The following is a 23,827-nucleotide window of genomic DNA, read 5'->3' on the forward strand; positions in this document are numbered from 1 at the left end:
GTGCATTAGTACTCCTTTCCTGAAAGAAGTACCTGGTGCCACCTGGGTTCACTAGGACTAGAGATCTCATTGGGTCCTTTCCAAAATCTAGTATTCATTTCCATAGACACACGAACTCTTAACACTTTTTCCTCAGTGCGCATTCTCTTTATTGCTAGACAGCGCCTCGTCCCAGGTGTGTTGAGAACTGTCACCCTAAATATGCCAAGGAGGTTCAAGAAGGGGAGCCACCTTGCTGTTGTGCTTGTGCTCCATGTGCAGAAGGGACAATTTCCACTCAGTAAGGTGGGTGACCTTAGAGGAAAGGGTTTCCATTGGGAAAAACCCCAAACATTTTTGTCTGCCCAGTGGTCTCCCCTGCTCTGTTGATGTAAGGTTTGATTCTGAGCCCAGGGAGATAGTTAGCAGCTCAGATTCAGAAGAGGAGCAGCCAGAACTGGGGGAGGCATTTTCACAAGCCAGTTCAGATATGGATAGGCATGCTTCTCAGGTTACCAACTCCCAGTTGGCTAAGCATGAAGCTTCATCCGTACCCCCCGTCTGTGCGAAGCAGCGAGCAGGCAGAGGAGGGGCTTGAGGTATGTGACCTAAGAGATGCCAGGTGGAGACGCAGAGCTAAGAGGGAAATGTCTGGGGTGGAGCTTAGACGTTCAAAACAGTTGGTGATGCGTAAGAGGCTATGCAGGGGAGCAGCAGGGGCGGGGCGGGCGAAAGACTGCTGCCCTTTCAAACTGTGGGCAACTTTTGTTTATCCCATTTGAATCCCCTGGAGTCATTCCTTTGTAGCTGGAGAGTCTTTGAGGATTTGCATCTGTAAAGAACCTGTGACTACTGAATTAAAGGTGTGAGACTAAAGCCTCTCTTTTGTGTGTTTGTGAGTGCTTCAGGAAACAGGGGGGGGGCAAGATTCTCTGTTCAGTTTAAAAAAACAACAACAACTCTTCAGCAAAACTCCCCATGTATAATGCACAAGATAAGAAAGCTTGATGAAGAATTCCTCCACCAGATATGAAACGACTTGAGTCCCTTGGAATTAGTGAGGGTTCAAAATCACCACTGGAACACACTGCAATCCAGCATGACTTCAATAAGTCACACTAGGCTTTGGTGATCATGCACACTAGCCCAGAGCCTCCCCTGAGCAATGTTTAGCTTAACACATTTGCTACTCCATATTTGAACAACATAAGAAGCTGCCTTGATGCAAAGTCAACCCATGAAGCCCGACTTTTCTATTATGATGGGCAGCCATTCTATAATGTCTCAGAGAGACAGCTTTCCTGGCCCCACTACCTGAGATCCTTCTTTGCTGATGAGCCCATGGATGGAAACGTCTGAGCACAAAGCTGGTCCTCTGGCAGGAAACTTTGGTCTCTCCCTGTCCTACTACAGAAGGTTGTCTCCTGACCTCTCCCCTATCCCCACCCTTCTTCTTTTCAGATGCAGACCACTGCAGCAAGTATCCAGAAGATCAGCAGCCTAACAAAGACCTAGATCAATGTACATCATCATTGATGAATACTTAGAATAGAATCATAAAATAGTAGGGTTGGAAGGGGCCTACAAGGCCATCGTACAACAAATAAACACTTGTTTATGTTATGGACAGTTCCCCAAGAATCAAAGAACACCATGGACTGACACTGACACCATGTCTTCCCTTTGAAGGTCCAATCAGCTCTATTAGCTATGACTCCCTCCCTCAACTAGGATCTCCTCCAAACCTGGGGCAAATTTTTGTGCCAGTTTTGTGCCACAAATCTTGAATTTTGTGCCACCACCCAAAGTGTGAAAATGATATACCCATGGTGTGGCATGATGAATGTTTAGAAACACACACACACACACACACACACACACACACACCTCCTCCAATTCTATGCTAAAGTTTTGTGCTAGTTTTGTGCTCTTTGGTGCCTCGGTTCCTGAGTGGCAATGAAGTGCCACCACCTGAACCATAAAAACGACATACCCTTGGGCTCATGAAGGCAAAAAATCCATATCCTCATATCTCCTTTGAACCTACGCCAAAGTTTTGTGCTAGTTTTGTGCTCTTTTGTGCCACAAATCCTGAGATTTATGCAACCACCTGAATCGTGAAAATGACATATCCTTGGGTGAGGCCTCATGAAGGCAAAAGATGCATATCCTCGTATCTCCTCTGAACTGATGCCAAAGCTTTGTGCTAGGTTCATGCTGTTTGTGCCAGAAATCCTGAGTTGTAAATTTGGTTGTAACCCATGAAAGGTCATGCTAATTTATTACAACATCTGAACAACTGAACAACTAAACATCTGACTGTCTGAACAACTGAAACAGTAATTTTAAATGCTAAAACTCTCACCTTATTCATGATAGAGAAAGCTCCATTGAACTCAGCAAGACTTAAATAAAGAGTAGATGATAAAACTCGGGATTTGTGGCACAAAACAGCAGTAAACTTTGACACAGTTCTAGGTGATATAATATGAAAATGTGAGGTGGTGTTTGTTGTTGTTGTTGTTTGTTTTTTAATGAATTAACTCCTGGATTTGATGTCTCAGGATCTCCGTACACAGTTGTGGATGTCAGCACAAAATCCTGGATTCATGGCACAAAAGAGCACAAAACTAGCACAAAACCCTGAGATAGGTTTGGAAGTGATATGGGAATATAGATATTCTATTATTTGCCATGCCATTCCAAGCGTATGTCATTTTCACACTTTGAGGGGAGCACAAACTTGGGATTTGTGGAAAAAACAGCATTAAACTAGCAGAAAACTTTGGCATAGGTTCAGAAGTGACATGAGAATGTGGATTTTTTGCCTTCACCAGGCCCCACCTAGGGGTATGACATTTTCACACTCTTGGTGCCAGCACACGGGTTCAGAAGTGATATGAGATTGTGGAAATTTCAGCCATTGCCCAGGTCCACTTAAGGGTATATCATTTTCATGCTTTGGGTGGTGGCACAAACCATGGGATTTGTGGCACAAAAGAGCACAAAACTGGCACAAAACTTTGGCATAGATGCCAAGGTGATATGACAATGTGGGTTTTTCAGCCCTCGCCAGACCACACCTAATGGTATATATTTATTTATTTATTTATTTATTACATTTCTATATTGCCCAATAGCCATAGCTCTCTTTCATATGTCTTTTTCATGCTTCAGATACTGGCACAAAACCCAGGATTTATGGCACAAAACTAGCATAAAACTATGGCATCAGTTTGGTAGTGATATGAGAAGGTGGAAATGTTTGCACCCCCCAGCCACACCTAAGGGTATATCATTTCCACACTTCAGGTGGTGGCACAAAACTCAGGATTGTGGCGGACAACAGCCCAAAACTAGCACAAAAACTTGGCAGATGTTTGGAGGAGATTAGTTCGGAGGAGGGGTAGTATATTTATTTATTTAAAATATTTCTTGGCTGCCGTTTAGGGCAGAAGCCCTCCCAAGGTGGCTTACAACAATAAAATCCATAGAACAGATAAATAAAATACATAGTTAACAGAGCAGGTCCATTGGAAAAATGAGACAGTCTTAGGAAGAGAAAACAAACATGTTGTGGTTTTATTCCAGGAAGTAGCCCTATTAGTTACAGTGCAGAATTCAGGATCTTTTTCAGAGATGTCTACAGGCATTTATGTATATTAAAACTTACCCATGAAGAAGGCCCATATTCAGGGCCAGAAAACATGGGTCTACTTTTTGGAATAAAACTCCATATGTTTTCTCAGCATCCTGAAAGTTCATCTCTTTGAGAGCGATCCTATCGTCCCTGGAGGAGTGTCCCAGGAACCACAAGGTAGGTTGCGAAACCCTTCTGAGGTCGGAGACAGCACTCCGGCCTCAGAAGGGGGAGTCGAGGATCCGACCCCAGACTCCTCCCCCTCCTGCTATCACTGTGGCCCCTCAGATGTTTTTGGACTCCCAGAATTCCTCACCATTGGGTGGGGATGAAGGGACTTAGTCCAACAGCATGTGGAAGGCCACATATTCCCCACACCTGGTATACATCCTAACGGAATTTCTTGATCCTGGCTTTTTTTGTTTTTCATTCTCCAACAAAGGTTAGTCCAAGGTCATTCCCCCACACACACCCTTCGCCAACCCACATCAGATGATGAAGCCTCATTAGTGAGTTCTCAAAAACATGTTTTTCTCCAGGGTTGCACCTGTGGCTCAAACCACCCCGAGAGTCCATAAAGTTGCAGAGATGATGCTTCCTCTTGAAAATATAAAAAAACACACACCTTGATTGATTCTGATTCTTGCCAAAGCTAGGGCGATTTCTGCCATCTGGAGATTCCCTTTGAGACCAATGACCTAAGAAGCAGAATCGAAGGCAACATGAGGCAACTTCTTGCACTTTGCCTGAAAAGCCGGGTGTATTAAATAGGTCCTGTGCTTCCTTCGCTGAGATCCAGGGCAGCCTGGGATGACCACGACTTGGCTGCAGTTTGGTGGAACTCTCTTTCAGCTCAGAACACACTGTCTTTATAAAGATACTGCAGCCTCGCACTTGCAAGACTTTTCTGGCTTCTTCTGACCAGCTGAGTTTGCAGCTGAGAGGACCAGTCAGAAGGAGCAAGACACCAGAACCATCATGGTATCACTGCCACTCCTGCTGCTGCTGTTGCTGCCTCAGGCAGCCTGCAAGACGCAGAAGGCGAAATGCTCCTCGGATCCAATCAGAACTCAAGGTGGAGCACTCAATTACTACCGGCCAGGAGACTACCTCATTAGTGGAGTCTTATCTTCACAATACTTTAAGTATCTCCAGCCATACAACTTTTCTGAGTCCCCTTTAGCCAGAGTTGATTGGTAAGTGGTGATGATTAAATGCTTCCCAACCTGGACAGCCATTGCCCCCATTTACTGGAAATTGCCCATATTTCCTCACACCCCTGGTCATCCCTAGTAATTCACTCTCCCTACTTTGCCCCTGTTGTGCCTTTTGAAGGAAAATTTGGAGCATCATTGGCATTAAGGCAGTATCTTATTCAGCATGCTCACATATGGCTCAGCAATTAGAGTTTTCTTGCATAGTTCCAACCAAAAGAACAAACACCCTGTGACAAGTAGGGATGCTAGAGAAATCTGAGATGGATTTGAATGAGGTTGGATTTCTAAGAATCCCACCTGTGGAATCCGCTGCTGAGAGACCCCCTCAGCTCATGTGGAGTCCATGGACATCCAGATGATTTTTTTACTTTCCTGAAATTTACGCATATACATCTGTAGAAAAATGCACAAGTTTCTGCCAAGCCAACGTTGAACGTAATAGAGGACAATACACTAAATGTGACGTACTGAGGTAAATTATGTAAATACTTACATAAATACTTATGTAAACATTTACATAATTTTTCCATACTTTTCTGAATGACAAAAAATATACATTCACATCTGTCTGTGGGTGGATGATGGAACGAGAGGTGCCTGACAATCCGTGGAACACAGACAGAGCGGATTTTACAGAGTCCATACATCCCTTGTGACAAGTCATGGGCTAGAGCTATGGTGTCTCTTTCTTGGGCATAGGCTAAACCAAAATGCCATCAAACAGCTTCTCCCTCCATCCCCAGCATAAATGCTTATTACAAGGTAGCAAATGGATGTATTTGAGTTGCAGCTATTCTGCAGTAAGCAGAGCCAAATGCAGCATCATTCCAATTGAATATTTGGAGAGACAGTGAATGAACAGGCTATGTTCCTTGGTGTGACAATTGGGGGTGACACTTTCAAGTATCCCTCCATAATATTTTTGAGGACATCTGATTTTTATTGTTCCCATTCCCTATCTGAAGTAACCTCCTGAAAAGTATCAACAGAATGTATGTCCCATATCTAACAATGCCATTGCAAAGAGACTGAGGGAAGAATGCTTCTTCTGGGGGCGGTGGGGGGGGGGGTAATGACAAGCCAGTTCTCCTTCTGAGGGGCAAGTCTCCTTTACAGCTGGATGCAATGATAATTTGAGGTAACCGTTTGCAGGAACTCCATGGTGTGTGTGTGTGTGTGTGTGCGCGTGCGCGCGCGTGCGTGCATGCGTGCAGCCTGTTGCAAGCCATTTCAATTCACCTTCACATAGCCTCACGGATTTACAGTTGTTTCCAATAGGACAAACAAAAGATAATGACAATCTTGACAAAAGGGGGGAATTGCTGGATCTACAGAACTCTTTGTCCAAATGGCCTTCATCTGGCAGACAATTTGTAGGCATTATACCATCCATACCTCAGTTCTTTCTTCTAAGGAACTTTCATCTCCAGCCATTCCTAAGTTCTACTCCTGAGTCCTGATACCCTTTTAACAGCACAGTTACTGATGAGGGTGGAAGCCAAAACATGTAACTTAAGTATATTTATGAATACTCCGTTGATGGTCTTTCCATCATAGATAGACAGATAGATTTCCATAGAAAGTAGTTCATTCAACTGGAAAATGGAAATGTAGACATAATGAATCCTTCTGGCAACCTGATGGTTTGTTTCAGTCAAGGGCTGCACTATGGATGTTGGTTTGGTCCTGCTAGGCCCAAAGGACCACTGGATTCTGCAGGGTCTAGAGCAGCCCTGATGGATTCAGATGCCTGCTGTGGAATAATTCAACTCTGTGCAGACTTCATGGGGTTTTGCTGAAACATAAGTGTCAGCTGAAGCGAGACATCAGCATTTGGTTGATAGTAAGATCCTGTAATAGTAATCCCAAAACTCACTTTTGGAATGTTTGGCAGTACGTGCCTATATGCTGGTGAGCAATATGTCATACAGGCCTGTTCAACAAATCTGCAGAAAAGCAGGGTCCTGCCTACACTTCCCCCTACATATGCCTATGTAGGTTCATGCAGCTGAGGAAATTGATAGAAAAGATGGGAGCGGGGGATGGGATCTGGTCCTAGCTCTGATCAATATATCGAGGTGTTCTGGACCCCTACAATAGCTTCTTCTTCCATTACGTCTTCCTTGTTATCTGGGATGATTTTCCATATTTTTCCATTTCCTCTCCCACAAGTGGAGCTTTTGCCTGATTACTCTGACTGGCTCTGAAGGCGATGAGAGCATCTCTGACCAACTATGTTAGGTGGCTGGATATGGATTTCCATTTTCATACTGGGATAGTTTAATAACCATCACCTTACGGGCTGGCAGGAGATGTAGGCTTAAGGTTCCTGCTGACATTGGTTTTCATTGCTTTATGAATAACGTTTTGATAACACCCTTATTAGCCATTTCTATTGTTTCGTTCATTTGTTAAATGCAGTCCTATGACCTTCTTTGAACATTTGTAACATTTTCTACATATGAATATTGCTATGTCTCCTTTCAAGTGAATAATATTATTCTCTATAAGAAGGTAATTAAAGGGGGACAGGAGGGCCCCTTTCGTGAAGGTCAGCTACAAAAGTAAGGTTCAGTCAGGATGAGTTACAATGTGCTGCTGCTTATAAAAAGGACACCTGTTGAAGGTTTGACACCTTCAAACCTGGACTCCACAGTCTACCTGATAAGGTCTACAATTGTGCAACAGTTTAAATCATTCCATTAAAGGTTGCCACAGGTACAGCAAGTTCAAAAGTGCTACAATTGGCACATTTCTACTTTTTCCTCCAAACCACAGCTCAGCACGTCATAATTCATTTCAAATTTTGGAGAGAACTACTTATGTACATACATTATTCTTGCTTGAGAAGGAGGTGTGCCTTTCATCAGTCTGGTGAAATTCTAAGCAGTGATTCAAAAATGGTTAAGGTTTTTCTGGCCCATGAACACCTAAGGCAGCATAGCAGCTCTGTTTGACTCTGAAGCTGGGCTGCTGCCGGCACTCCAGCGTTTTCAGAGGAATTTTATTAGTGAGGGCTTCTGTCTGCCATGTCTATTCCTTTAGTTATGGAATGTGACCTCAGAATGGGAAACTGCACATTACTACACAGATTGGAACCCGAGCATTGGGGGTGGGGGGTAGGGAGACTTTAAAACTTGGCCCCCCTCACTGCAGATGGCATCTGGATCACCTCTTCCTCCATCCACCCCCCATGCCTCCAAGCTGCATTTGCCAAAATGGCATCCAGTTGTAATGGAAATGGGGCAAAGGCATAAAGCCCCCACTCTAGGGTCCTGGTCCATCGGAGGTCCGATGAGCTTAGTGTTGAGTAAAACAAGAAGACACCTAGGAACATCTTTAAAGTAACATGTAGTTTGACCCTTGGAGAAGGGAGGAGAGAGGATGGGAGGGCGGAGGATGGAATGCACAGGTGCAGGTAGCAGAAGGATCCAGGCCTCACACCACCTTCCTGAAAGCAGAAATGCAGCACATGGGCCCCAATCCAAAGAGGTGGAGGGAACAAAAGGATCCAGTGTCACAAACCACATGGTTTATACCAGAAATGCAGCACAAAGGCCCTGATACTTGCTCCTAATTTCTGTTTGGTGGGAAAAGGACATTCAAGGATTGTGTCTCTCACCAGGGTATATTCAGCTAGTGAACACACTCTATTTATATGTGGGGGGGTGCTCAAAATATTTTTACTGACAGGGGTGCATTATCAAAAATATTTGGAGACCAGACCACTGAGTTAGGGCATCAGCCTTAGCTTCTGATTTTCTGGCGTCATGAAGCTTGAGCCAACATGAGATAGTCCTAGGGATCTTAGAGAATTCCGCCACGGACTCCAGTGAGGCCAGACTCTTTAGAATCCACCCCCCTTCCGAGTCCGTAGCAGAATGGAGAAATCCCCACCACCACCCCGCGGAATCCCCCCGGGACGGAGCCTACCTTTGTCAGCCGTCCGCTGCCCTGTGAATGGCTGCCCCAGTCTGCAGCCGCCATTTCCTCTGTACTTTAGCCATGATAGGCTACGTAAGTATTTATGTAGCCTATTCACAACTAATGCAGGGACGCCATTTGCATCCCTGCCTTTTGCCGTGATAGGCTATGTAAATATATATGTGGAGCGGAGCTGTCTGGGGAGGATTTGGGGGGGAGGGATGGATTGCCTCTTCTCCCCCCCCAGCGGACAGCCCCAGCGGAACAGGTTAAGTAATCCGTAAACCCTTAGATAGTCCTAACTCTGGTCTCAAACCAGTGGGGCTTTTTAATCTTTATATAAGATAGATTCTTATATAAGTAACATAGAAAGACTGAGAACAGAGTATTAAAAAAAGTATATTTTAAGGTACACATTTCGGCTTCTGCCCTCATCAGTACCTGTGCTGTTAAATGGATATCAGGAGTAGGGATGGCAGAGAATTCCACCACAGATCACGGTGAGGCTGAATGCCAGAGCATTCAGCCCCCTGAGCTCCATGGTGGAACGGCCTGCCACCCCCCACCCCCCCGTGGATCCCCCCCGGGACGAGACTCACCTGGGGCGGATCTTCCGGGCAGCGGCGGCGGCGGTGGCTGGTCTTCCGACCGGCTGCCGCTGCCGCCATTTCGACTCTTGTAAAAAAAAAAAGAAAGAGAAAGAAAGAAAGAAAGAAAGAGAAAGAAAGAAAGAAAGAAAGAAAGAAAGAAAGAAAGAAAGAAAGAAAGACGTGATAGGCTACATAAAGATTTACATAGCCTATCATGGCTGGGTGGGTTAAAAAAAAAAAACCGCGTACGCAAATGGTGGCGGCTACGGCCGCCGCCATTTGCATTCCTTATTTTTGCCCTCTTAATCTACGTAAATATTTATGTAGACTATGACGGCGAAAATAAAGGGGAACGCAAATAGCGTAGCGGGTGCTATTTGTGTCCCTTTCTGATTCCCCGTTTTAGCCTACGTAAATATTTACGTAGGCTAAAACGGCGAATCAGAAAGGGACGCAAATAGCACCCGCTACGCTATTTGCGTTCCCCTTATTTTCGCCGTCTTAGTCTACATAAATATTTACGTAGATTAAGACGTCAAAAATAAGTAACGCAAATGGCGGCGGCCGTAGCCACCGCCATTTGCGTACGCGTTTTGTTTTTTTTACCCAGAGCCTTCCGCGGACGGAAATCTGGCTGTGGACGGCTCTGGCCTGGCCGGGCCTGGCCGGCTGCTCCGCAGAGCTGCCGCGGAGCACAGCCGGCCATGGAGGATTCCGGGGGGGAGTAACAGAGTTAGAAACACTAACAACAGAGTATTCCAAAAATATATTGAAGCTAAACATCCAGCTTCTGCCCTCATCAGTAGCTGTGCTGCTAAATGGGTATCAGGAGTACCAGTTTGGAATGCCTGGAAAGCTTTTTATGAGAACCCCCCCCCCAAAAAAAAATAACACCCAAAAGGTATGATTGGGGTAAAGTCTATGAATTGCCCTCCAGATTAAAGCCATTTGCACTAAGAGTTCTGAGTTTGTAGATCCAGAAATGTTCATTGAATATGCATGTATGTATGTATGTATGTATGTGTGTAGACATTTCTCTCAGGCATTTGACAGCATATGATGAGTTTGTAATCAAGTTCTGGATTTGTCCAAGGGTGATTATAATTGCTTTCAATGTATGTTGTCTGGGCAGTATCCAACTGTGTCACTCTCTTAGCACAAATGACATTGTGCTAGAGGAAACTAGGTTCTCAACTATGCACAAGAGTGGCTGTGTAAGCAGTTTTGCATTATGCTTGTGCAACACATTGTGTCACCCGTTCTGCAACCTGTCGTGCAACCCATGGGGCATTCTCCTTCAGGTAGGGCACTGCTTGCATCCATTATGCAACTTGATGTGGAACCCCTTGTGCAACCTATTGCACAACAACTTTGTGCATGCTTTACAACTGGTTGTGCAACAGAAAGATTAAGCAGAGCTCCGCTAGTGGTATTTGAATTTGTGGAACATCACCGTTGGACACTACTCTCTGTATACATACTGCTATGGATGTTGGACAAATCTGCCACAGATTCAAATGAGGCTAGATTCTTTGGAATCCACGGTGGATCAGCACTACTTACCTCTACTCCAAGAGGATTGGATTGGAGGTGGGACAGCACTCGGCTGCTTCTTCCCCCAAAGCTGTTTGCCTCCTCCCTGCTCTATTCATGGCTCTATTTTGTATATAAGTCTATGGGGACATTCTGCCGATCTCCACCTTTTTAAAAAAGAAATGGTGATTGGTGTGGAGGAGGTGAATGGCTCTGGCTGGCAAGGTAAGCATCCCTAGTAGCCAGTGCAGATGGTGGGGAACCCCTACACGCTGCCTGTTCATATGTTTTTATGTAATTGTTTTTCAACTTTGTTTAATGTGTTTAAATATCTTGTAAAATGCCAAGACTCATTGACTACGCTAAAGCTTTGATTGTGTGGATCACAACAAACTCTGGCAAATTCTTAAAGAGATGGGAGTACCAGACCACCTCACCTGTCTCCTGAGAAACCTGTATGAGGGTCAAGAAGCAACAGTAAGAACCAGACATGGAACAACCGAATGGTTCAAAATTGGGAAAGGAGTACAACAAGGCTGCATATTGTCGCCCTGCTTATTTAACTTATATGCAGAGTACATCATGAGAAATGCTGGGTTGGATGAATCACAGGTCGGAATTAAGATTGCTGGAGAATTATCAACAACCTCCGATATGCAGACGATACCACCCTAATGGCAGAAAGTGAAGAGGATCTCAAGAGCCTCTTGTTGAGGGTGAAAGAGGAGAGTGAAAAAGCTGTTTTGAAACTCAACATTAAAAAAATGAAGATCATGGCATCTGGCCCCATCACTTCCTGGCATATAGAAGGGGTAGAAATGGAAGCAGTGACAGATTTTATTTTCTTGGGCTCCAAGATCACCGGAGACGGTGACTGTAGCCATGAAATTAAAAGACGCTTGTTCCTTGGGAGGAAAGCTATGGCAAACCTAGACAGCATAGTAAGAAGCAGAGACATCACCTTGCCGACAAAGGTCCGTCTAATCAAAACTATGGTTTTCCCAGTAGTAATGTATGGCTGTGAGAGCTGGACTGTAAGGAAGGCTGAGCGCCGAAGAATTGATGCTTTCAAACTGTGGTGCTGGAGAAGACTCTCCAGCATTTTGTTTTTGTTGTTGTTGTTGTTCAGTCATTAAGTTGACTTGGGTTCCACTGTCAAGGAGACCAGTGTAGTTCTTTGGCAACTCGCACACAGAATGGCTGCACCATAAAGGATCATTCAACATGGTGCCAAAATACCCCAATGATCCTTTTTGGTGCAGCCGTTCTGTGTGCGAGTTGCCAAAGAACTACACTGGTCTCCTTGACAGTGGAACCCAAGTCAACTTAATGACTGAACAACAACAACAACAACAACAAAATGCTGAGACAACATGAGACAAAACAACAACAACAACAAAATGCTGAGACAACATGAGACAAAATGCTGAGACAGTTTGAGTTATTTAAAGGCTGTGGACTTGCCCTCTCAAGGAATGAAGCATAATCTCTCCATCTTTGTTTTTAAATGGCAACGGGATATGTATATACCTTACAACAAGGTTAGATTTCCTGCTTCCTACAAACATACAAACCATTATGTAAGGATAGGCTCTTCTGAGATTTATATTGCCTTTTAGATTTATAAAAGAAAGTAAATGAGATTTTGTTTTCATTGAATGGAGGATGACAGGGTGACTGATCTATTTTCATTTCATTTATTGTTTTGTAGTTTGCTAGAGCCAAGGTACTGGCACATCCTGGCCTTCTTGTTTGCCATTCAGGAGATCAACCAGAATCCCAGGCTCTTACCCAACATCACTCTGGGCTACGATGTCTATAAGTCCTATTTTGATGGAAGAACCACTTCCTATGCGATGCTACAGCTGCCTGCTGGTGGCGAAAGCAATCTTCCAAATTACCACTGTGGGAGACAGTATCACGTGCTGGCTGTCCTTGAAGGGGCTGAATCTGACCTCTCCATCCTGATTTCAACCATGTCAGGCATCTACAAAATCCCACAGGTATGAATTGGGAGTGGAGGGGATGTGAGGTGCATAGAAATGTGAGCTGAGCACTTGCTATGTTCGGATTCCATTTCACGGCACCTCTGCCCACTGGGGAAGATGGTCCTCTGGAGTGTGTGTTGAAGATGGGTAGTGGCAGCAGTGGAGCTTTGGAATGGGAGCCAGGACATCAAAAAGTGTGGCCAGAGGAGGACCATGATCAGTTCTAGCCTCAGGAGCTGGAGTGGTGGGGCAGGTGCCAACGGACCACAGGCTCAGAACCCTTCCAACCCCAATTTCTCATCATTCAGTGGCATTTGGACTGAAGCAGAGCCCAACCAGCCTTTGGCTCCCATATGCAGTTTTCATGTACCATGTTAATTACCATTTAAAACTCTTCCAAGGTTCATCCTGACCTTCCAGGGTCCTTAAGCGCTTGTCGAGAAGATTCCCATCACCTCACTGCTGAAGTTACACTAGAACATAGGGAAGCCAGCATGACACAGACGGCAACAGGGGAGAAGCAAAGCAGGGGAGGTGGGGTAACATGCATACGGCCTCCACCTGGTCACCACCATGGTTGTGCTGCTGATTTCCACACAGACTGCAATCCTGATCATGCTGGGAAACATGGTGCACTCTCCCTGCGCACTTTTCTTTCCCAGCAGAATCACTTGGGGTGACTAATTTGTCCCATTCATTTCAATGGGTCTACTCTAAGTAGGAATTCTGTTGGATGCTACCCTTGGCTTTCAGCTGGGGAACTGGTTCTGATGACAGTGGTGGGTTTTAGCCCCCACTGGCTTCCAATGGGGACAATCCACCACTCAGATGCATGTTACCTCCAGTATTAGGGACATGGGCAGGAGGGTGCTGTTTCACACATCTTCTGCTCGAGTTCCACATGGGCACTGTTTGGCCATGATATGAACAGAATGCTGGACTAAATGGACCCTTGGTCTGACCTAACATGTCTCTTCTTATGATCTTCTTATGATGTTACCCACCACTGAGCTAAAGGCACACCCCCACAGCCTTTTCTGCTCGTATTGTCAATACATGGCTGTAATACCTGAATGAGGTGCTAATGTGACCCAAATGTGTTTGATGGACTGTAGGGTGCTTGCTATGAAACTATTTAAGGTTCATGGCCAAGTCTGGTGGCAACGGTGCCCTTTGGACCCATAATGTTGCCCACCCCTTGGCTAAAAGCATGGTCCTGCAGCTTTTTCTGCTCATGTTGCCCCTTCTTGTCTTTAATTCCTGAATAATGCTCTAGTGTGCCCCCCAAACAGTTTCAGGAACAGAGTTGTGTGTGGGAGGGCTAAATCATCCCTTTATGGAGGGCTCACTGAAGGCAAGGAGCAGGTTCAACCTACATCTAGTGGGGTCTTCAACTGTACAGCTCTAACTCATACAAGATTATCATCTGCTCATCTGGGGAAAAGAAAGGCAGTGCCTTTGGGATGTTGTTGTTCTGAGACGGGGTGGAGTGGCTTGGGTTCCACTGTCAAGGAGACCAGTGTAGTTCTTTGGCAACTCGCACACAGAATGGCTGCACCAAAAAGGATCATTGGGGTATTTTGGCACCCCACCTCAACATATACCCCACACCTACCATAGTGACACACATTTTGTTAGAAATTAATAATTTCTGGTCAACAATTATTTGATCTTCATTTTGATTGATTGATTGATTGATTTACAATACATTAAAAACAAGGTAGAAAAATGAAAGCAAAATAACACAGCATGATAAAACCATATTAAAACCAGCACCAGAATGAAACAAAACAATACGATGTCCTCAAAAAAAAAAAAGAAAAAAATCTAAACACTAGTCTTGTCTTTTCTTCACTAGATGAGTTATGGCTTTGTTGCACATGTTCCTAATGATAAAACTCAGTTTCCTTTTGTCTACCGGATGGCCCCAAGGGAAGAAACTCAGTACCCAGGGATTGTCCAGCTCCTCCTGTTTTTCAGATGGACGTGGATTGGAATCTATGCTCCAGACACCGACAATGGAGAGAGATTCATGAGGACCTTGATACCCCGCATTATCAGTCATGGGATTTGTGTTGCCTTCTCAAAAAGACTACCACGAAATATTGTGTCCAAAATGTCTGAGAATGATCTACCTGTCATGTGGAGAACAGTCCAAGTAATGGTTTTCTATGTGGACTCTCACTATGGCTTTTTTCCAATTCTCGTAATACAAGAAATACTTGAAAAGAAACAAACTGGGGCAAAACTCTGGATCACAACAACTTTTCAGGATATCAACATGATCTTGTCTGATGACCCTTCTTACTTTCCATTTCTCCATGGTTGTTTGTCCTCCATAAGGAAAACCCCCCAAAGGACAAAATATGAGTACTACGAACCATTTTCTTTTGCTACTAACCAGTTTTGGCAGAATGCCTTTCACTGTTTCTATTCGAAGCATGCATTATCCACGAAAAGCTGGGCAAGATGCACAGAGAAAGACAGACTGGACATGCTGCCCCAGGAGGAGATAGAGCGAGCCCTATCACAAGACAGCTTCAGTACCTACAACAGTGTCCAAGCTGTGGCACATGCCTTAGATGTGGCATATTCGTCCCGATCAAAACGGATGTTGACGGTGGGTGGAGGAGGCAGGCGGGAACACCAAAGGCTGCAGCCATGGCAGGTATTCCCTTTTCCTTTTGCAACACCACCCCCAGTGGAGGCTGGTGGCTCCTATTTCAGTGGGGCTATGAATCCACTCTGGCTTTCACTCAGAACCAGTCAGACCTCTAAAGGAGCTATCCACAGTGCTCAACCCTATCCCCAAAATGGCTTCAGAACCATAGATAGCTCCTTTAGGGTTCTGATAGAAAGCCAGTGCATATTCACCACCCCATTTAAATACAAGCCACCAGCCATCGCTGACCATCGCAAATGGCAAAAGATTCATGACCAAAATGACTGAGCATGTTTTGTAATCATCCTTACTGTGCGGCAGTGCCAGCAACAAACAGAGCTTATTTTGATGCCTCCTTTGCCTCCTCAAGCAGCCTCCCTGGGGACTTATTCTGAGTGGTCCAGAGATTATTAATGCACTATCCTAAAAATGTCCCCTCCCCCCCGGACCCATCAGGAAAGAGTGGTTATCTTTTTTTGAAGAATGTTGAGGTTAAAATCATTTGTCTTTGCAGTAAAGTTTATCCTATACTTGAGGTGGATTCCGTTGAGTTGTCTGATGCCTCTTCCTGCTTGATCTCGTGAGATCTGTTTCTGTTATTGTGCTTGATGAAGTGGGCAAGGCGCTTGCAATGAGGCCACCAATCATGTGCCCTCTCAACCCTTGCCCTTCATGGCTTAGAAAACCAAGCTGGGGGGCCAGAGAGGGGGTGGCATGTTTGAAGGCTCTTGACTTCCCCTCTCAGGGAATGAGGCATGATCTCTCCATCTTTCTTTTTAAACAGCGTAGATGTTTATTTACTATATATTTACAAATGGATGAATGTATTTATCTATTTCTATACCACCCAATGGCCAAAGTCTTCTGGTTGGATCACAAAAATTACAAACCACAAATAGAAGATAATAAAAACAGAATATAAAATCTTAAATCTACATTTTAAAAAAAAATTAAACTCAAATATGGTTACAGTAAGATAACAGATCTGATAAAAGCAAGTGAGGTAAATGTGTCACAGTATGACATGAAATGTCTGGAATAGAGGGCATTCTTAACCAGGCACCTAAGAAGATGACATTGTTGGTTCCAGACGGACTTCAGTGGGGAGAACATTTCACAATCAGGGTGCTACCACTGATAAGGCCCTGTCTCTTATGGCAACCTTCTGAGCCTCCTTCTGAGGAGGCAGTCAGAGGAAGAACTCAGATATTGATTGTAGTGTCCAGGTAGGTACATGCTGGGAGAGGCTTGAGAATCCATGAAACATGGACAGAACAGATTTAACAAAAGCTGTACATCCCTAGAAAAGACATTGAGTATGTTTTCATATTTTTTAAAAAAATCCTGGCTGCTTTTCCTCTCATTCTAGCTTCATGTTTTTCTAAGAGATGTCCAGATTTCTAATGCTTCTGTGAGTGGACTGCATCTGGACGAGAATGGGGAGCTGGGAGCTGACTTTGAATTCATGAATTGGGTGCTGTTTCCCAATTCAACTCGAGGTAGAGTGAAAATTGGGAGTATAAGGAGAGAAGCATCCACAGAGAGAAAGCTCACCATTAACCCAGAAACCATTGTGTGGCCCAGGCATTTTAATCAGGTAGGGGAAACGAGTAGTGTCATATTTGGGGCCTATGCCATCTGTTAAACTCTAATAAAATATGGTTAATACTGGAGCTGTACTTCGCTTTGGTGCCAAACCCGAATACTGAAGTGAATTGGGGTGCTTCGGGGGTCCCTCAGGAAGATCCATAGTGGATCAGACCAGAACCAGGGCAGTCCGAACCAAAGCGGGTCACTGCCTAACCACTTCAGTACTAGGGATGTACGGAAGTCACTTACCTTTTCTATGGGGTGATTCGCGGTGGGGGGGAGGCGCTCCGCACCTCCCCCCCCAAATCCTAATCCATCTGGCTCCGCTCTGCGGACCCGCCGGCCAGGGCCGCCTGCAGCTGGACATCTGGCCACTGGGCGGCCTGCAAAAAAAAAAAAAGCGTACGCAAACGGCGGCGGCTACGGCGGCCGCCATTTGCGTTCCCTTTTTTTCACTGTTTTAGCCTACGTAAATATTTACGTAGGCTAAAACAATGAAAAAAAGGGAACACAAATGGCGTCTGCCGTAGCCGCCGCCATTTGCATATGCTTTTTTTTTTTTTTTGGCTCGCCGTGATAGGCTACGTAAATACTTACATAGCCTATCACAGCCTCCGCAGGGACGCAAAAGGCATTGCTGCGTTAGCTGTGATAGGCTACGTAAGTATTTACGTAGCCTATCACGGCTATGATGAAGAAGTGAATGGTGGCCACAGGGTGGCCGCCATTCACAAGTCAGCACAGACGGCAACAGGTAAGTGCTCCGTTTCGCGTGCCTTTCATGGGTTGGGGGGTGGGGGCTTCTTTCCACCACAGATTTCGGGGGGCCGAATGCACTGGCATTCGGCCTCACCGAGATCCGTGGCGGAATTCTCTTACATCCCTATTCAGAGCTATTCCGATGCCTTCTGAAGCCCAGACAGCTTGCCTCTAAATGTATCAACTTGTGAAAACTCAGAGAGCAAGAGAGGAGGAGGGGGTGGGCTTTGACGAATGGCAACTCCAACTGCCAGATTAGGGCTGAACGTAACCCAGCAGTCTCCAATCAGGCAGTGGTGGAGAAGGGGGCGTGGGATACTGTATATATTGGAGAGATCTGCCTGTGTTTGTTTCATTGCTAGAGAGAGTATTGTTAGAGTTGGTGGTTAGGGGGAACTGTTAGAATTGGTTAGTGTGTGTAGGGGAACCAATTCATGTCATATTTGGGGCTTGTGGCATTCGTTAAGCTCTAATAATATGAGGTTAATATATATGAGGTGTCTAGTAGGGTGGTGCACAACTTTGGCCCAAGGCCCAAAGTCTGAGTTGAAACGGGCTCCTTTGGGCCACTTTGGGCCCCTTCTGAGGCAAAGTTGAGGGTGCATGAGGTAGCCTGGAGTTTGTCAGGGTTTCTCTGAGGAACTTTGGTGCACTTCAGCCCCCTTGGCCCAGCCACGCCGGCAGCTCCAGGTCCTTACCTGAGCCACCCATCACCATCACCATCATCATCTCCACAGCCACTGCCTCCATCACTGCTGTCGCTGCTGCAAGAGGATGAGTCCCAGGCAAGAAGCTAGGGGTTTCCACGGGGGCATCTGGGGGTGCAGCTGGATTTGGCCCTCCAAATCCCACTTCAGGTTTGGAGCCAAGTTGGACCAGGGGGGGAGAGAGAATAAGCCCAAGCCAAATTGGGCCTGCCTTGGAAGCCATGAAGCTGCTATCCATTCGGATCAGGGGGTCCCTGCGCACCGTAGCATCTAGTAATCTCTCTTCACTGGTGTGTTTTATGGTGGCTGTTCTGTTTCTCTTGTTAGTTCTGTTTTGCATGGGGCAAAGCAATCCCAGGGCTGCTGGATAGTGTCTAGACAGCCATAGGATGTTTTGATTTTGGGGAACTGCAGTCCTTCCCTCTCCCCTCCCACATTGTACTTGGCATGTCTCTTCCCCATATCTGCACTTGTAACTACAGCACGGAGGAGGCGAAAAAGGAGTCTTCCTGGAGACAGGGAGGGGAGGAGACCCTGGAGGCATCATTATAACATTTCATATGCATCATACAGCCTCCCTGCCCCCTGTCGAAGAAGCCCCCCAGTAGACAGCCAAAAGCGGGTCTATAGCCACAAAGACGGAGTTCTCTGCCTCTGAGTTCAGAGGTGGCTGACTGTCCCAATAGGATTGCACCCTTAAATCATTTAATTATTGTCCCCGTTACCTTTCAGTTTTGCCCTCTGCATTAAATCTACTTATGTAGAATCATAGAATAGTAGGGTTGGAAAGGGTCTACAAGACCATCAAGTCCAACCACAGAAAAAAGTGTGATCTAAATCTTGAAACAAACAAATGAACAGCCCAAAGATCATCCTGGGGTCACTTCAGGTCGCTGGGACTAGAGATCTCATCCGGTCCATGCCAAACATTTAGATTCATTTCCATAGACACAAATGCTACTAAGACATTTTCCTTTCTGCTTGATCTCTTTACCGCTAGACTGTGCCTCGTTCCAGGTGCACAGAGAGCTGTCGCCCTGGATATGCCAAGGAGTTCCAGGAAGGAGAGCCACCTTGCTGCTATGCTTGCGCTCCATGTGCGGAAGGGACAATTTCCACTCAGGAAGGTGGGTGACCTCAGAGGAATGGGTGCTCCCTTTGGAAACAGAGCAAATATTTGAGGTGGGGTGTTTTTCTGCCTCAACACCACATTTGTAATCAGAGGCTCTCTTCTACATCCCCCTGCCATCTGAAATGAGGGGACTGGTGACCCCATGGAGGGCCTTTTTGGTTGTGGCACCCCACTATTGGAATGCCATCCCCAGGAAGGCTCATTGACTGTAGTGCCTTTGTAATGCCAGGTGAAGATGTCTTTATTTGCCCAGACATTTCAGCACATAGAGTGAATCTGGTTTTAATGATGGGTTTGTCCATTCTACCACATTTTGATGCTGTTGTACTTTGTTTTATTTTGATTGTGATTAATTGATCTTCTTATCTTATCTGTTATTTCTCTGGTTTGTAAATCATCCTAACTGTTTGTACGTAATCCTATCCAAGGTGCTGCACACATTTTGGGGATAGGCTTCAACAGTTTTGATAGCTCCTTCAGTGTTCTGGCTGGTTCTGACTGAAACTCAGAATGCATTCATGGCGCCACCAAAACTGGAGCCACCAGCCTCCACTGTGCACAGTGCACCCTTTAAAACACTCCCTTAAAAAAGGTCTGCATTTAACATGACTGGAGCAGGGATGTCATCAAAGACGTAGGCCAATCTACCATTATATAGAGAGAATTGTCTGCAATGTGCTGTAATTCTGTGGCAGAGAGGCAGGCATTCATTGGTAGAAAAGGGGCTGTGAAAATGGTGTAAAGTTCAAGGTGCAAAGTTTGGAAACATCTGCCCCACAACAACCCCCAAATCTCTCTTGATCAGACCAGCCTCCTGTCCAGTGTCGATTCAGTCTTCTACTCCTTTAAACCCCTTTAGCATTTTTTTATTTTTATTTTCAGGAAAGGATAAGATACCTAGACTTTATGAAGGATTGGTACTTTGGGTTTGAAACTTAACAGACTGCCCTTGGAAGTAGGGATGTACGAAAGTCACTTACCTTTCACGGATTATGTTGATGGTGGTGGGGGGGAGGCCTTCCATCCCTCCCACCAGAATCCTCGCTGGGGGGGGAAGCGCTCTGGGTAAAAAAAACAACAACAACTGTGAACGCAAATGGCGGTGGCTACGGCCACTGCCATTTGTTTTCCTTATTTTTGCCATCTTAATCTACGTAAATATTTACGCAGAGTATGATGGCGAAAATAAAGGGGAACACAAATAGCGTAGCGGGCGCTATTTGCGTCCCTTTTTAATTCACCGTTTTAGCTAGGGATGTCAGAGAATTTTGCCACGAATCTCAGAGAGGCCGAAAGCCAGCTCATTCGGCCCCCTGAAATCGGTGGCAAAACGGTCTGCCCCCCTGCCTCCCCCGGGATGAGACTTACCTTAGGCGAATCTTCCTGGTGGCGGCAGCGGCTCCGGCGGCAGTGCAGCGGCGGTGCGGCGGTGGCGGCGGTGGCCGGTCTTCCAACCGGCTGCCGCCGCCGCCATTTCCAGTAAAAAAAAAAAACCGTGATAGGCTACATAAAGATTTACGTAGCCTATCATGGCTAGATTTTTTAAAAATACCGTGACGCTACACTATTTGCGTTCCCCTTATTTTCGCCGTAGTCTATGTAAATGTTTACGTAGACTAGACGTGCCAAAATAAGGAACGCAAATGGCAGCGCCCATGGGTGCCGCCATTTGCATACGCGCTTTTTTGTGTTTTTTTACTCAGCCTTGATAGGCTACCTAAACATTTATGTAGCCTATCATGGCTGACTGCAGGGACGCAAACGGCTGCCGCCATTTGCATTCCCGCCCGGCCAGGATTCAGGGGGGGGACGGAGCGCCTCCCCCCCCGGCCAGAATTTTGGGGGGGAGGGACGGAGCACCTCCCCCCCAGCCAGAATTTCAGGTGGAGGGATGGAGTGCCTCCCCCCCACCTCAAATCAAATTTCGTGAAAAGGTAAGTGACTTTCGTACATCCCTAGTTTTAGCCTACATAAAGATTTACGTAGGCTAAAACGGCGAATCAAAAAGGGACACAAATAGCTCCTGCTACACTATTTGCGTTCCCCTTTATTTTCGCCATCATACTCTGAGTAAATATTTACGTAGATTAAGATGGCAAACATAAGGAATGCAAATGGCTGCGGCCGTAGCCGCCGCCATTTGCGTACATGGTTTTGTTTTTAAACCCACCCAGCCATGATAGGCTACGTAAAGATTTACATAGCCTATCACGGTCTTGTTTTTTTTTTTTTGAACCTAGCCATGATAGGCTACGTAAATCTTTACGTAGCCTATCACATCTTTTTTTTTTTTACAAGCCTGGAAATGGCAGCAGTGGCAGCCGGTCGGAAGACCAGCCGCCACAGCTGCCGCCGCCAAAAACGCTGCCAGAGCCACCGCCACCTGGAAGATCCACCACAGGTACATCTCATCCCGGGGGGGATCCGCTGGGGGCGGGGGGGTGGCAGGCCATTCCGCCACGGAGTTCGGGGGGGCGAATGCATTGGCATTCGGCCTCACCGAGATCCGTGGCAGAATTCTCTGACATCCCTACTTGGAAGTAGCCAGACTGATGATGCAGCTGGAGTACTGGGCTTGGACAGGGGAGACCCAAGTTCAAACCCCTGCTCAGAGACAGAGCTTATTGCTTGGGCCTGCTTGTTACTAATTAGATAAAACTAGGATAAGCATATAGATACTATCCAGAAACATGGTTTAGCTACATAGAGTTGCTACTCTACATTTGGACAAAATAGGAAGCTGTCTTTAAACCAAATAATCTCTCAGAAAGGGATTCCTGGCCACAGTGCCTGAGATCCTGCTTTTTGTGATGTGGCCACAGATTGTATCTTCTGATCACCAAGCAGGTCCTCTGCCAGAGAAAACTTTGTCCCCAGCTATAAATTCTTGTTTCCTGACCTCTCCAACTTCGTCATCAGAACACACACAGATCTGGATGGACACCTGATGTTAGTCATGCTGAAGCGACTCTTCTCCTTTTCAGATGCAGACCATTGCACCAAGTGTCCAGAAGATCAGCATCCAAACAACGACCGAGATCAATGTGTCCCCAAGGATATAACTTTTCTGTCCTATTATGAAACTTTGGGGATCATTCTGACTTCCTTTGTCCTATTCTTATCCCTAACAACAGGTTTCATTTTAGTAGTCTTCATTAAATTACTCGAGACTCCAGTGGTCAAATCTAATAACCGGGACCTGTCCTACATTCTCTTGATCTCCCTCCTGCTTTCCTTCTTGTCCTCCTTCCTATTCATTGGCTGGCCAAAGAAAGAGACCTGCCTTCTCCGACAAACGGCCTTCAGCATCATCTTCTCTGTTGCTGTCTCTTCTGTTTTGGCCAAAACCATCACTGTGGTTCTGGCCTTCCTGGCCACAAAGCCAGGGAACAAAGTGAGGAGATGGCTGGGGAAGAGTCTTGCAAACTCCATAGTAACTTCTTGTTCCAGTGTCCAAGTTGTCATCTGTACCATCTGGCTGGGCATCTCTCCACCCTTCCCTGACTCTGACATGCACTCTCAGCCTGGACAGATCATCCAGCAATGCAATGAAGGATCTGTAATTATGTTCTATACTGCTCTTGGCTACATGGGCTTCCTGGCTGCCATCTGCTTCATGGTGGCTTTCCTAGCCAGGAAGCTGCCTGCAGCCTTCAATGAAGCCAAACTGATCACCTTCAGCATGCTGGTCTTTTGCAGTGTTTGGCTTTCATTTGTGCCCTCCTATCTGAGCACAAAGGGCAAATACATGGTAGCTGTGCAGGTCTTCTCTATCTTGGCCTCCAGTGCTGGGTTACTGGGCTGCATCTTTCTTCCCAAGTGCTACATTATTTTACTGAGACCTGACCTGAATACAAAGGAGCATCTCATGATGAAAACCAAGCATGGCATCTGATCTTTAGTACTTGAAATGGGTTAGAATTCTGGTCCGACCAGGATCAGATAAGGACCATAGCTTCTGGTAGGGGTAAGACTGGAATGTATCAGTGCCCTGTTGCTTTCCAGTAGGGTCCAGGGAGATCCAGAAATACTGGGCAGCCTTCCTTGCAAGGAGAGGGAGCTCTTCAGAAAAATTGTAACCTTTTCCTTTTGGGGTGACATTGCTC

The 23,827-nt window shown here is 45.8% G+C and overlaps 1 protein-coding gene across 1 annotated transcript; it reads left to right on the forward strand.

Moving 5' to 3' along the window:
• The first annotated feature begins 515 nt into the window (after nt 1-515).
• Nucleotides 516-23,616, forward strand: LOC146356421 (vomeronasal type-2 receptor 26-like). Its single transcript, XM_084830109.1, has 8 exons — nt 516-578; nt 1,441-1,459; nt 3,292-3,385; nt 3,729-3,796; nt 4,545-4,815; nt 15,332-15,491; nt 19,590-19,716; nt 22,706-23,616. Exons 1-8 carry the CDS (start codon nt 516-518, stop codon nt 23,614-23,616), a joined length of 1,713 nt encoding a protein of 570 aa, XP_084686235.1.
• The last annotated feature ends 211 nt before the right edge of the window (nt 23,617-23,827 follow it).

Source organism: Heloderma suspectum, chromosome 2 (assembly GCF_057233095.1).
Source record: "Heloderma suspectum isolate Gila_16-S chromosome 2, 16-S_ref, whole genome shotgun sequence".
NCBI lineage: Eukaryota > Metazoa > Chordata > Lepidosauria > Squamata > Helodermatidae > Heloderma > Heloderma suspectum.

Bases quoted from the DNA above. Each gene is read 5' to 3' on its own strand.
- LOC146356421 (XM_084830109.1), top strand. From the start codon at position 516: ATGAAGCTTCATCCGTACCCCCCGTCTGTGCGAAGCAGCGAGCAGGCA. The intron at 3,386-3,728 runs GTAGTATATTTA...ATGTTTTCTCAG, and splicing joins GAGATTAGTTCGGAGGAGGG to CATCCTGAAAGTTCATCTCT. The intron at 19,717-22,705 runs GTGGGTGACCTC...TCTCCTTTTCAG, and splicing joins GACAATTTCCACTCAGGAAG to ATGCAGACCATTGCACCAAG.